The sequence below is a fragment of the Nicotiana tabacum genome, chromosome 5, assembly GCF_000715075.1.
Source record: "Nicotiana tabacum cultivar K326 chromosome 5, ASM71507v2, whole genome shotgun sequence".
Lineage (NCBI taxonomy): Eukaryota > Viridiplantae > Streptophyta > Magnoliopsida > Solanales > Solanaceae > Nicotiana > Nicotiana tabacum.
The window spans coordinates 151,892,871-151,908,373 of record NC_134084.1 but is presented as its reverse complement, the minus strand read 5'-3'; the positions used below and the strand labels follow the sequence as shown (position 1 = coordinate 151,908,373).

Genomic DNA, 15,503 nt, shown 5'->3' with positions numbered 1-15,503 from the left:
TTCATGTGATATTGTTGTTATGATGTTCATCTGTGTTCATATTGTTGTTTGAACATTGTTAGAAATTGATCATATTGTCTATATTTTGGTTAAGTTTGATTAATTGATGTGTTATAGCTGATGGGTAGTTTGGTAATTTATAGTACTTTCGGGGTAAAATAGTAATTTGCAATAGGGTCAGAGGGGTAGTTTAGGAATTGTACATTTTGTAATTGTTTATATGAAGCATGGGGGACAAAATAAAATGGGGTGGGTTGTGATATGGTTATTTAATATAAAGGGGGGACAAGATTTAATTTAAAGGGGGAATCTTGCATTATTTTATGTTAGGCATGGGGGACAAAATGAAATGGGGTGGTGTGATATGTTTATTTAATGTAATGGGGATGAGTGGGAAGATAATGGGTTGGGTAGAGAAAAAGTATTGATTTTAATTAATTGAAAGATTTATGGGATGAGATTATATATATGAAGTCTTGAAATCATATTTAGGGGGACAAAAAAAAGAGATAGACAAAAAAAAACACGCAGAAACAGAGAAAAATACACAGATAAGAGAAACGAATCTGAAAGAAAAAATAAGAGAGAGAAAATGGCTGAACATTTAAGAGAGAGAAAATTTCGAAAAATATTTAAACTTTCAAAAATAAAAATAAAAAACTAAAAAAAAATATTCTGCTTTCTTTTGTTGTTTGAAATCAGAATTAATTGTTGTTTCATCAAAGCTGGAAGCTTTTGTTTTTTTTTTGGATTACTACTCCACTGGTCTATTACTGGGTTGTTAGTGTTGCTGGGCTATTGTTGCTGTGTTGTACTGATTTTACTGCTGCTGCTGATTCTCATATTCATTTTCTTTTGCTTCCAATATCAGGTACACAACTGAAAAGCTGGTTATTGTAATCCGAAATATGAAGCATGAATACATATGAAGAATGAAAATTTGAAGTTTTAATTTCGTTTTTTTTCTTTGTTCCTTTTGTTGATTGTATTTAAGCTATTTCATGAATTACTAAATAATAGCTGGAATAAGAAAATAATATCATAAGTTAGTCTATAATAAATCAGTTCGGCAAAACAGGTTAATTCACTAGTTGTGAAGGCTTCAAGATTATAGGTTGATCATGAACAAGTAGCTAAATTTAGCTAAAATACGAATTTAAATTAAACATCGTAAATTAGGCATTAAGGCATGACTTGAGCTTAAGCAAGATTAGAAGAACGTTTAAGTCTAATAAACTTTCTAATAAGCTTTAGTAATTATGGTTAAATCTAGTTTCAAATGATTGTGAATAATTAATCTCAATAATATTTTTTTTAAAAAAAATAACAATGCTGAGTTTTAATCTAGCTATATTTGTTTATTTTGAATATTAGTTGTTGAATTTTTATTTTATTTATAATTTCGAAATTAAGAGTAAAATTCCTTTTTTCATCAATATTTGTATTAACCAAGCAATTAGCATGTCATGTTTTCTTAAAATAATAAAAGCTAGTAATTAATTAGGATTTTTCTTTCTTTATTTTAGAGACTAATTTTTATAGAAAAAATGTAGTCGCTTTAAGATTTGTCCATTTAAAATAAATGAGATGAGCCTCGCTTAATGAAATGTATAGATTTCGGGGCCCTCAATAAATGTACAGTTAATTGCTTAGAATTAGGGAGGAGCCGTTTTAGCAAATTTCACGGCCCTACCTAAAATAATGACATGTTAGTCGCTCTAGGCGCGTATTTCGAATGGAAGTGTGTACCCTACAATGAAGGGGTAGGCGTAAAACACGCAGTACCCGGGATGGTCAAAGTGAACTGTGTTGTCCCCCTCCACCAACCACATATCGACGTAATCGGGGGTCCTCCACCTTTCTTTCAACTCTACAATCCCCCTTTCCCTCACGACGGAAGGGACAGGTTCTGGCTCCGCTCCACCGCTAAAGCTGAAGTCAGTCGCCTCTCTCCCCAGACGAGGCAAAATCTCAATCATTGAAGGAACCTCCTTATCCTCCGCCACATCCGCCCCTTCAGAGACCGGAACAGAACTTTTCGGTATCGGATTAGTGGTAGGAAGGTTATCGCGAGAAGAATCACCAGCCATTTTTTTTTGTTTTTAGCAGAAAACGCTCCAAAAAGAAGTAATAAGAAGAAGATTTGAGAGATTTCAGTGAGCAAGAAGGTAAGCAGAAATTCGAGATTTCAGAAAAAGCTATATGTGAAGAACTCTCTCAAGCGAAAGATGAAGTGAATCAATCAAATGACAAGTTCTCTCTATTTGTAAGAGACATAAATTCCCCGAGCACGAAACCCAAGAGTCGCCATTCGAATCTGATAGGGCATGAAATGTGTCAGTCTCCCAGAAGCGTGTGTCATAATAGTGATAACCATGAACCAACGCTTCAGTGCCAACCAACGCCTCGATTCCGAAACCGCCGCAACGGTCCATGAGGATCGAAAGAACACCACCCCTCCGCCAAAAACTCATAGAATGCGACTAAGGAATGGAAAGTTGTAGGCAAAATTTCTCTCGACTTCGTAACGAACGTGATCCGTCTGCCGAGTCCGACGTAAGACGACCCCGACAGACTGAGGGACTAACTGTATTGGTCAAAATCTGACCACCACGACCAGGCCGCCCGATACCCCGCCTCGATAACCAGGCAGTGAAAGTTAACGTAGCCCACTCTATTTTCTGCTCTAAGACGTCCGACAAATCGGAAAGAGCAACACCTAAAGTCAAAACCAAGGGACATTAGTGACAAGAAAGGGGTGAGTCAAGGGGCGAGTAAAAGGACCTCAACTATATATAGCCAAGAAAAGCTCTCAATGTGGGTGGGGGTGGTGGCTTCGCCATTCTCCTAAAAAAGAGGACAAAAAGCCTCTTTCTTGTATCTTAGGAAATAGGAAAGGGGGGAATTGACCCCAAAGAATACATGTGAATCTGCTTTCTCATCAGTGGATGAGGAAGGCAATGTTTAATCTTAATGAGATCAATCATGTTTCTTTCGTCTCATATGCGTTCATTATCATTAACGTTTTGATCTGGAGTTAATTATGTTTGGCTAAGATTTGCCCCTTCATCTTTGATTGATTTGTTCAAAAAGGTTTTAACATCTTTTGAGTCAAACAATTACCACGATATCCTTTGAACTAATAACTTTTTTTTGGTATCTCACACGATATTTTGGTAGACTAAAGTTCGTGTGCCAAAAAATATATACCATATTTAAGGATAAAACGCTCTCTAACAAAAACTAACTACTCCATGCTCAAAAAGTAGCCACTAATAACTTTTGGCAATATCTCGAATTAAACTCGTTCATCCTTTCAAGGGCAACCCAAATCTCAGGACAATTCCAGATTCAAGCTATACTTCTTCCCTCCCTTCTCTTTCTTGTTATCTCTTCCTCTCCTTTTTATTTTTTGTTTTTTTTGATCCTTATAGCTTCGACCTCAAGTATCTTAGGAGACTTTGCTGCAACCATTCTTTTAAAACTTTCTTCCATAGCACATTATAATATGCACATAAATCAAACTACCATCTTTAAACTTGTGTTCACTCAAATAAGGTTGTACTATGAAATTGAACTAAAAGAATAATCTTTATTTAAATAATGGAGACTAAATATGTAGCTAGTAATTAGAGTCGTCAGAGAGAAGACTGAGTATATACGATCGGTCATATTGACGACACATGTTAGGGAGGATAGCGCCCTTACGGATGTCGAGATGATTATAAATTTTGACAGCAACCTTTACAAGGCGCCAGACTTTTCAGCAATATAATCTTATAAATTTTATGTTTATATTTATGAAGAAAGGAAACATAATCGTTAATAAGTTTAAAAGAATTAATGGAATCAACCAATTCTAGTCCAGTTCAGAGAACAATTCATCAAAGAACAATTCATCAAAGTACAGTAGATACTAGCACGTGAAATGTACCTAGAAGAAGAGTATATAGACTAAACCAAGAAATAGAAACAGAAAATGTAAAACCATCAGGTAAAAGGATGCCTATAGAAGAACCTATAAGGTTACAAGAAGGAGGAAGTAAAGGTAAAATACTAAATATTCTGACTCTGAACGTATTGTCTTTGGGCAAAACATTAAAGTATTGTTAGACAAATTAAAGTATTGTTTATAGGTTCAGTTTTATGTCGCTCAACTTTTATTTTATTGCATCAACGTTACCCGTGTACGTAATGGAAAACTCAGTAAGTTCACGTTAGCCATTACATGAAGTTGCTAAATTTTTATAACAAAATTTACTCAATTTTAATTACATATCACAGAAATAATATAAATGTCCATGTGACCATATCTCTTTGCTTTCTCCTACTGACTTTTTGTGATATTAAGGTAAAGTTAAGTGACTTTTTGAGTATGAATTTCTTTTTTCCATAATACTTAGGTAGAATTATTAAGTGACCTTTTTCATTACAAAAATTTATTTAGTGATGAGTTATCATCCATGAAGTTATTAAGTAAATGAAAACAGAGAGAGAGAGAAGGAATTAAATTCTCGTGGAAGAGAAATTAACTAAATAAGATAGATATTGTTCAATATATCAAGTCTCAAGATTGGATTGTAATACCAACCAACTGCTAAAGTACTTTCGTTACAAGACTCAAATAAAAAGAAACAGACAACAGATACATAGTAATGGATCCATAAGCAGAATAAAAAACTCGACCCATCTTCTTATTATGATTTCGCTACTTCCAGATTTGTTCGAAGAAAAAACTGATCTTTCATCAACCTCACTGGACCCTGCATCACCAAATTTAATCAACATTAATCAAGAACGGTATACCTAACATGTTATTACTTTATTTTTCAAGATTGATATGAAAAGCTACGTATTGTCGTAAATTGCATAATCTGATAGTGTAAAAGATAAATACAGGAATTAATAATGTACCCGGAGCAGTCTGTAGAGGGACTGATCTTGTATGGAATGTTAACACCACAAGCACTAGGGAGTCCAGAGGCTTTGCCCATAGTAATTCCCTTAATAGCATTAGCAGCTGATTTCAGGCAAGTGCATGCAGTTTTGCGGTCAGCTGGGGTGCGAGCATCACCCAACAGACCTTTAACACCGCCGCAGCAGCTCCCCAAAGGACCGCGGCCCTGCAAATAAGGGAGGCAAGGAGCCAGGCCAGAGTGAATCTGCATGGGCTGTAACCACCGCCATGCAGAGTAGCACAAAGCACGCAATCTTGCCAACCATTTTCACTTAAAAAATTATAGAAGTTAAAACAAAAGAGAGTTTGGTTCTATAACTGCATTACTAGTGGCAGAAAAAGTATATTTGATTATCATGGCTAATTAGACAAATGAGGACCAACAAAAGAGAATGATTAGTGTGAAGAAAAAGAAAAAAAATACTAGTATTATCTTCTTGTATACGTCTGTCTTTAGCACTTCACCAGCTAATTAGGCAATAACGGTTCAGAGATGGAAGCCAACATAATTTAGCAGTAAACAGAACACGTTATTATTAAACTCAATTTATAACAGTGAAATGAGTTAAGCAATTCACTAAACGATTTCAGGTGGAGTTTGTAGTTTTAGCAGAAGAGCTGCTTAATCAATATAATTTTTTTGCAAAACAAGTAAACTTTTTATGGAAGGTCAAAATTTTAAAACATTTTGGAAGAAATTCTTGGAAGCTAAAAATATCGGTATGAACAAATTTCGAATCCTCGAATGGCTGTGATAGAATTTAAAATTCTAATACGTAAAGTGTAAATCCTAGAGTCGCCTACTCTTACTGATCTCTTATTGTTTATTTTATCTGAATTCACAAGCAGGGGTAGGACCAGTGGCGGAGCCACATTGAACCAAGGGGTTTCAACCGATACCCTTTGTCGGAAATTTACAGCTAGATAATTTATTTTATTTTATGTATATTTACAATATGTTGATTCCCCTTGATTTTTCGATGTATCTAATTATTTATATTTTAACACCCTTTGATGAAAATTCTGGTCCACACCAGGACTCAAACAAATAGAGTTTCCAATATTACTCCCAACATTGTCACCACATATGAGTTGTTCGAAAAGCTCAAAATGATGCTCTTTGCCAACTTTCTGTATAAAATATTCTGCCCCAACCAATGCATTATATTACTTTAACTTCACTCCAAAAAATAATCCTCTAAAAACTCTCATGTCTCGTCATTCTGTTGCACTTACATTTATCCCTCCAATAACTTTGCCTTGCTTCATCGTGCAGTTAAGTTTTTCTCTGCTTCTCCATTGTGAATTAGTGCATATCCATCCTTTCAACATGCGATGGACAAAATCTGCAAAAAGAAAACTCTCTTTTCCCATAATCACAGCCATTATCTGTACTTTAACCTTCATTTTTCTGTTGTACACTGAGAGGATTAGTACTGTTTCTTCTGGCTCTATTTTGAGGTTTAAGCCTTGTCCCAAAAGAAATTTTGCAGGTGTGCACCAGCTTGTCGATCTCAATTGCTTTCGTTATACTTTTTCGTCGTGCTGATATATTTTTTCTTTCTTGGCTTAATAGATGATAGAGAATTGGAGAGCGATCAACTAGACAATCCAACAGACGATAGTCTTGTTTTTGATCCTGATGAATGCAGTGTCACACATGGGAAATGGATTTTTAATACTTCAATCAAGCCATTGTATTTAGACAGGACTTGTCCTTATATTGATAAACAATATTCTTGTATTAAGAATGGCCGAAACGATTCAAATTATCGATACTGGGAATGGCAGCCTGATAACTGCATGTTGCCAAGGTTAGCAAGTTACTTAAAATATCAATTTCAGTTTTCTGTTTCTGTAAGTAAATTACCATATTGCAAAATGAAAGAAATAGTAGGATTCTTGATTCTTGTTTCATGCATACTTGCACAAGTGAACTCAGGATTTAAAATCAGTGGGTTCAGAATGAGTGTGATCTTATTATATGTTACATTTTAAACTTATTTTTTTTCTGTATGTATACATAATTCGAGCTAAAACCAATCAGTTCAGTTAAAGAAACATGAACTGCCCTAGATCTGCCTCTGCATATAGTATTTGAACAGAAATATTGACAATAAAATGGAGATCTTTTTTCTTATAATGATGAAAGTAAGATAGTTCCGTGAAATGACTCAATAATCAGGTTTGATCCTGAGATTGCCCTAAGAAAGCTTCGAGGAAAGAGATTAATGTTTGTAGGGGATTCACTACAGAGAAATCAATGGGAATCTTTTGTATGTTTGATTGAATCTGTAATCCCAAAAGGCAAGAAATCCATGAAACGTGGCCGCGTTCACTCTGTATTCAAAGCTAAGGTAAATCAGCATATAACTCAAACTATATATAAACCTTGTCTGTTTGAAGTTTGAAAATCTGCTTAATTTGCACATATTTGGCAGGAATATGATGCTACAATTGAGTTCTATTGGGCTCCATTCTTGGTCGAGTCTAACACAGATATTCCAATTAAAAGTGATCCAAACCAGAGAATAATTAAAGTGGACTCCATTGCACAGCGTGCGAAACACTGGTTAGGAGCAGACATCCTTGTTTTCAATACTTATGTTTGGTGGATGAGTGGACTCAAGACCAAGGCACTGTAAGTTCTTCAATTATAACAGCGGAGCCAGAAATTTTAATAAGATGACACGGGCTAGTCAGTTTTCGGACTGATCGTTCAAAAATAGCCAGCATTTGCAAAGTTATTAAAAATAGCCACTATTTTGCTGCAACACGGAAAGCTCTAGTATATTATACTGGAATTCCAGTATATTATGCTGGAGTATTTTTCGCAGTGTTTTCGTTCAGATTCCATTGCCGCAAGTGAATTCAACAATTTTTTATATATATAAAAGAAAATCTTTTCACTTATATGCACAGTATAAGTTTTTGAAGAAAATGGATTAAATTGATTCCTTCAGACCATGTAGCGATCGTCTCTGTATAGAAGAATTTCTACTTGGCTTTGCATATAACGCTTTTAAATTGATCAAAAAATGCAGATGGGGCGAATTCAAAAATGGAGAAGAAGGTTATGAAGAATTAGATACAACAGTTTCTTACAGAATAGCATTAAGAACATGGGCAAATTGGATTGATTCAACAGTTGATCCTAAAAAAACACGGGTCTTTTTCACTACTATGTCTCCTTCACACCAGAAGTAAGTTATCATTGTTTACTCGTAAAATGATACAATTGAATTTATACGTGGTTTATAGACAAATGAATCGATTTGATCCTGGAACGTAAACTAACTCAAGCTTTTTATACATATATGTATTTCAGAAACAAAGAATGGGGGAACATAAATGGGATCAGGTGCTACAATGAGACAAGACCAGTAATGAAGAAGGGCTTCTGGGGAACTGGTTCAAACAAAGAGATGATGAATGTTGTGGCCAATATCATAGGAAGAATGAAGGTTCCTGTTACTGTTTTGAATATCACACAATTATCTGAGTATAGAATTGATGCACATACATCAATATATGGTGAATTGCAAGGCAAATTGTTAACAGCTGAGCAAAGAGCTGATCCTTTGCATTTTGCGGATTGTATACATTGGTGTTTGCCTGGAGTTCCTGATACTTGGAATCAGTTACTTTTTGCATATTTGTAGCCCAAATTATAATCCTAGACACACCGGAAATGATTTTTGTAAAGTTTTTCACCCCATAAACCAACAACACATGCAAATTACATGCAAGTATGTAACCACGCTGGTTGAAATATTGTCTCAATATGGCTTTATAATGGCATTCCAAGTTATTTATCGAGACTTGGATTGAGATGAGCTTAAATGGAGCGACCTGAACTGTGAGGAAACTGATACATATTGCTAACAGCCTAACACCAACTCAATTGGGTTTTAGTGTTTTTGCGTGTAGTTTATGGTTTGGGTCTAATGGTTAGCGCTTTGAAGTTTTTTGAAAAAGCTTGTTTTTTGAAAAAGCTTTATGACAAAATTAATGAATCCAGGACAAAAAAACTTCAGCTATTTTAGTGCTGAAGTTTTTACAAATGAACTAAATAACTTTAACATCTTATCCAGGACAAAAAAAGCTTCAGCGTATTGTCTTTGCTACTTCAGGCCCGTCTACTAGAATGCTGGAATTTTGCGTGATTGCCTTTGCTATTTCAGCCCCGTATGCTGAAGTTACAAGAAAAAGTGGGTACGCTTGCAATTTTTTTTGCAAAGCAGACACAAGTTAAAACGTGACCCAAAAAACGGGTGTACATGCATATCCCCCTTTAAATGTTACTACTAGAGACAGGCCGTTTGGTTATACATTATTTTCAAATAAAGATTTATTTTATAATTTGTTTATTATTTCAACTTCAACTTGAAATAGAGAATTTGAAATTGAAAAATGAATTTGAGGAGTATTTTAACTGAAATAATGAATTTTACTTGCGGAACATCAACTTTTAAAAAAACGTAAATTCGTATCGAATCACAACTTTGACATTATATCTTTAAGTAATTATTTTTGTCAAATTCACTCGAATATTGTCCAAACGAGAAAAAGGGTTAATAACCCGTTAAAATGGTCAAATTATATTGATGGTGTAAAAAAAGTTTTATATTATTACATTAAAGTTAACTTATCAATAGCTAGTTTTTAAGTTAGTTAAAGACTATAAAAATTTGTATACTATCACTATATTAAACTCTGAAAAGAAAAAAGAAAATCATTTTCAGATACTTGATAATTAGAAAATAAATAAGGAAAACAAGAAGGAAGAAGGAACATGCAGAAACGACATTAAGTAGTCACTCTAAAGGGCTGCTATTTAAGAATTAGTCATTGTGTTCTAAATTTTAATTTTTCAGGTTAAATTTTCGAGATAATAACATCTCTTAGAATGACTATCAATGCACTTGGCCCAGAAGATAGAGACGACTCAGATGGATCAAGACTCCAAGCCCATATATGAAAGCCCATCGATATTGGGCCTCCTACCCCTCATAAAAAGCCTTATGAATGCATTGCTTTTCCCCACAACCAAAAAGAGTTCATCTCCTCTCATGTTTCCGATATTGAACTGAAATTCAAAAATAATCAGATTTACAAGTGGTAATTCAAATATAGTCACAATTTCAAAAGTAATCGAAATTTAAATCACTTTTTATTTAAAAATAAATATGAGCGAAAATATTGTTCAGAATCTAAAAAATATTGCAGCATAATATACTGAAGTTCGAATTTTTTATAACATGTGAACTTACAGCATAATACACTGGAGTTCCAGCATAATATGCTGGAAGTTCATACATAGGTGCCCCAATCTCCAGCATATTATGCTGGAACTTTCCGTGTTGCAGCAAAGTAACAGTTATTTTTCAATAACTTTACAAACCCTAGCTATTTTTTCATTATCAATCCGAAAACTAACTAGCCCGTGCTATTTTCAGTCTTCCTGAGGTATCTCGAATCTTCGGGAACTCGTGATCCTAATTTAGCTGATACCTTATTTCTCAAGGTAACAATCTCATCGTACCTCGTCCATTTATTCACTGACGTTTTAGTTGTTCATCCTTTCAAGGGCAACCCAAATCTCACGACAATTCCAGATTCAAGCTACACTTCTTCCCTCCCTTCTCTTTCTTGTTATCTCTCCTCTCTTTTTTGTTTTTAGATCCTTATAGTATTGACCTCAGTATCTTAGAAGACTTTGTTGCAACCTTTCTTTTGAAATAACTTTCTTCCGTAACACATTATAATATGCATATAAATCAAACTATCACGAAGGATAGCAACAATATTCAACAACCACCACAATAACAATCCAGTGAAATTCTATAATTGGGTTCTCCACAATAACAATCTAGTGAAACCTCATAATTGGGTTCTACATAGTAGCGAAGTTGGGAATTTCCTCATGAAGAATGTTCAAACTTAAAAGAGGTAAAAAGAAATTCTGACAAAGGGTGTTCAATTTATGTAACTCTAAAACCTAACAGTTTATCTATATACATTAATTTTAAGACAAAGGGTAGTCAATTGACCACCATTACCAAAGTGTAGCTTTGCCTGTGATTCTGGAGGAAATAGTATTAAAGAATCGTGTGTATTCACATGTGTTACAAAGCCATAAGTGACTGAATTTATACAAGTCACAAAACAACTAATATGCTAGGTGAAAATTACAACAACAACAAATGACTTAGAGTTCTACTACATGTATGACTATTACATTGAGTTAAGTACAAACTCTACAATGCAATCTAACTATCCTTATCTCGTTCAAGCTTATCCTTATCATAATCAACTTCTTCAACACTTACCCTCAAGCTAGTGAGGGGTGTAGTTACCACTCCTAGCTTGCTTCAAAAACCTGCAAACATCTGCTTAGTCAATGCCTTAGTATGAATGTCAACTAGCTGGTCTTTTGATCTAACAAACCTTGTAACAAGCTAATCACTAGCAACCTTTTCTCTAACAAAATGATAGTCCATTTCAACATACTTTCTAGCGTGCATTACCGAATTGACTATTATACATAGTGCACTCAAGTTATCACAAAAAAAAGTTGGTGCAGTTTTTAAGTGAACCCCAATGTCATTGAGAATGTAGGTTATCCATGTCATTTCAACTGTTGTCGAGGCTAGCGCTCTATACTCAGCTTCTGCACTAGACCTTGCCACTGTGTGTTGCTTCTTGGATATCCAAGATACGCAGTTAGCTCCTAGGTAGACATTGTATCATGTAGTTGATCTCCTAGTCATACGACACCCTCCCCAGTCTGCATCAGAGAAACCATATAACCTGAATGGTGACTGAGACAAGATTCTTAGACCATACTCAGTTGTGCCCTTCACATACCTAAGGATCCTTTTTACAGCTTGGTAATGAGTGTTGTTTGGACTTTACATGAACTGACTTGCTAAATTTACTGCATGAGCTATGTCTGGCCTTGTGAGAGTCAAATAATGCAGACTACCAACAATACTTCTGTATAGTGAAACATCAACTGGATTATCCACAGCTTCTTGTAGACCATGCTTCTGTGCTAGAGGTGTGCTTATTGGCTTAGCAAGTGCCATGCTAGTCTTGGAAAGTAATTCTGCAGTATACTTACTCTGATTCAGATGAATGCCTCCAGTAAAGTAGGTGACCTCAATACCTAAGAAGAAGTGCAAAGGGCCAAGGTCCTTCATAGCAAACTCCTTACCTAGTTTATCAGTGATTTCTGAAATTAGTGTAGTGTGACTCCTGGTGACAATTATATCATCAACATACAGAAGGAGTAGGACTATGCCTTATTTACAATGCATCACAGAGAGTGAGGAGTCTGCCTTAATGCACTTAAACCCAAGGTGGAGCAAGTGTAAACTGAACTTGTCAAACCAGGCTCTAGGTGCTTGCTTAAGGCCATACAATGCTTTCTTTAGATGGCACATGCAGTCAGGATGTCAAGGATATTTAAAACATGGTGTCTGACTCATGTACACCTCCTCCGGTAGATGTCCATGCAGAAATGCATTCTTTACATCTAGTTGCCTGATACACCAGTGAAGACTCACATCTATTGAAAGAACTACTCTTTTAGGGGTTGCTTTATACTAGTCTACTTCATCATGAAGTTTTCTTTATGTCTCGAAGAGAGTTGAGCTGATACGAGACTGAAATTCAAGGGCTTACCGAGGAGAAAAATTCTCTCAGGCTTCTCGACGAGCAAATGGAAAAAGAGACCAAAGGCCTCCGAGCTGAGCTGGCCATGGCCCAGAAAGAACAAAGTGAACTGGCCGAGCAAGTAAATAAAGTCTTAGACATTTATGGCCTCGATTTGGGAGTGATGGATAATCCTTCGATCTCAGAGGTCCAGTGGCTGCACGAAATGATCAAGCAACTCCGAGGAGAGGTGGATGAGGTGAAGGCGGAGACTGCAGTGTGGAAGCAAAAAATGAACCGTCTTGCCTTAGAGAAAGAGACTGTTCGAGCTCAGTTATCCTCAATCAAAAGCCAACTCCAAGGCATGAAAGAGAAGAACTTGGAACAAGCCAAGAAAATTCAGGAGCTACAGGCTCGGTTGGACACGAAGCTTGTAGTGGCAAAATCTGAGGTTGAGACAACTAAGGCCGATGTTGAGGTGATCGTGGTTGTCTACCGATATCACGCCGAGGCCACTCAAGCTCGAGCAAAAGAGGTTGTCTATGCTTCTCAGACTCAAGCATACTGGGTTGCCGAGCATGTCAAGTGCCAGTCTCGAAGAGAGACTCTTGAGGAGATTCATGCTCGTAGCTTTAACCTTGCTATCGAGATCGAGAATGCGAAAGAGCTTGAGGTTGAAGCCAAAGTGTTTCTCTCTTTTGATGATGATAATTCCAGGAGAGGGAGTGGATCTGAGAGCGGAGAAGATCCCGACAGCGAGGATGTAGCTCCCGAGGAAAATTAGGTACTTAGGAATTTTCTTTTTTGAATTTTTGTGTAGGATCCTGATCGGTCCTTGTAAATTGTTTCCTATATATAAAAGATCTCTCCTTTCTATTTCATCCATGTCTTGAAAGCTTTCATAAATATGAGGTTTGGACAATTTAATCGAAGTCGAACTAGTGTAGTGTTTATAATCGAGCAAGTATTTACTCGAACTCGAAGTTGGATGACCCTTAGGTTTTAGTTAAGTGAGGATGACTTCTCGAATTCAAAAAATGGAACGGCCCTTAGGCTTTAGAATTAGGCTGATATGGCCTTAAAAGAATGGCTCTTTTCCCTTTTCGGCTTAAAAAAATTAATCATATAAAAAATTTGTTATGCCCTAGCATGAAATAAGATTGTTCGAGAGCTCGAATGACCCGGTCCCCTTTATGGTTTTTAGGGAGGTGATGTTATCCAAACCCTTTATAATTTTGCCGAGGGTAGCCTTTTTAACCTGTTTTGTGAAGATATTAGAAGGCTTGTTTTTGTTACAGGATTCAGACGTCTCCGAACCATGTTAGTTTGGATGTAGCCTTTAAGTCGGGGTTTTTCCCTTGGGATCATTTCTCGATTACACTTTGAACTTGTTCGAAGTGTTAGTACCTGAGTGGGGTGGCCTTGGCCTATTAAAATGAGGGTTGTCTTTTTAAGGTGTTATGATCTCGAGATTTTAGTAGTTCGATTACATCGATTTTTCGGACGGCAGTCCCCGATTGCGGGGTAAGTTGTTTGAACTTCAGTTGTGATCGGCCTTTAAGCCTATTTTCACAATAGATCAAAAGTATGAAATCGTAAAGTAAAAATTTCTTTAAGGCAAGAATATTTGGTAAGGAAAAACACTTCTCTCAATAGATTATACATGCGTGCATGTTTGCCTTTAGGGCTCGAGTGATCTAAATGGGCACGGTTTGTTTGATCGTTTGTCCCTTACAAAGTTTTACCTATCGAGACCCTGTTGACACGAAGTACCTTCCTTGTAACAAAGTTAACATCCGAGGGTGATTCCCCCCAGTATTCGAGGTTGATTGTAAAGAAGCCTCAGATACTGTTGAGTTTCTCTAAGTTAGCACGAACAAATGGGTGCCTCATTAAAAACCTCGCTAGAAAAACCCATTTGGGATAAAAATCGGTCTAAGAGAAAAAGAGTGCAACATGTGCTTTCAAACCTAAGGACTTTGTGATGAAGAATTCTTTGATATCTTCGGTTTAATAGTTGTAATTGCTTAGTATAAAATGTAAATAAAAATGGAGAAGGTCGTACCTTAGCAGTAGTATCGTTTAAGAAGTGATACGTTCCAATTGTTTGGTAATTGTTCGCCATCCATCGCGCTAAGTTTGTAGGATCCCTTTCCGATGATATCGAGGACCTGATACGGTTGTTATACCCCATTTTAACACGGGTCAATTCAGAGTATAACATATTGGTAATTCTGAGGTTGAATTAATTAAAGAGAGTCGCCACCTAATTATTTTGACGGTGAATTAGGACACCAATTTTAGCAGTGCTTAAAGTTAACTCTATTCTATGGTCTACTTAACCTTCAAGACTACGGGTAAGGGTTCTAATTGATCTTATAGAGAAGGTATTAAGTACTCTATATGACCCATTAAATATGGTTAACCGGCCAAACTTAGGTTAATTGATAAAAAATATTACGCTAAAGTATCAATGTATAGCTAACTATATAACTTGATAGAAAACAAGAGAGTATTCGATTTCAGCATTGGCTAACTTCTGTGGAACTTAACTACTTATATATCTTAAGGAAAATGTTTAAGTCCCTTAAGAAAGCTGACGATTTGAGGAAAATATTTTATAGATCAGTTTTAACATGATGAAAGCAATAATTTAAAATAATTCTCAAAGGAAGAACACTTGGAGACAAGTTTTCCTACTTGGTAAAGAAAAGCAATTTTCATTTGAACTTTTAGAAAACACTCAGCATTTTAATTATATAAAATCTCAACTTGATGATGTTAGAAAGGATGTTAACGAGATCTTTTGAAAAACTTCATTTTAATGACTTGTGAAAGTGTCAAATTACTATTTTTGAAGTTTAGAAGTCTAGGTAAACGCTATATG

General features: G+C 35.8%; 1 protein-coding gene and 1 pseudogene across 1 annotated transcript; one reads left to right on the top strand and one right to left on the bottom strand.

The window, feature by feature from the left end:
• Window positions 1–4,753: 4,753 nt before the first annotated feature.
• Window positions 4,754–5,223, bottom strand: LOC142181033 (non-specific lipid-transfer protein 2-like; annotated as a pseudogene).
• Window positions 5,224–6,152: 929 nt separating this feature from the next.
• LOC107827302 (protein trichome birefringence-like 3) lies at window positions 6,153–8,814 on the top strand. The gene is made up of 6 exons (XM_016654400.2): window positions 6,153–6,450; window positions 6,534–6,771; window positions 7,143–7,314; window positions 7,399–7,598; window positions 8,002–8,160; window positions 8,286–8,814. Exons 1-6 carry the CDS (start codon window positions 6,168–6,170, stop codon window positions 8,617–8,619), a joined length of 1,386 nt encoding a protein of 461 aa, XP_016509886.1. The 5' UTR covers window positions 6,153–6,167; the 3' UTR covers window positions 8,620–8,814.
• The last annotated feature ends 6,689 nt before the right edge of the window (window positions 8,815–15,503 follow it).

Coding starts and splice junctions, on each gene's coding strand:
- LOC107827302 (XM_016654400.2), top strand. CDS start 6,168: ATGTCTCGTCATTCTGTTGCACTTACATTTATCCCTCCAATAACTTTG. Junction 7,315..7,398: donor ACTCTGTATTCAAAGCTAAG/GTAAATCAGCAT, acceptor CATATTTGGCAG/GAATATGATGCTACAATTGA. Junction 8,161..8,285: donor ATGTCTCCTTCACACCAGAA/GTAAGTTATCAT, acceptor TATGTATTTCAG/AAACAAAGAATGGGGGAACA.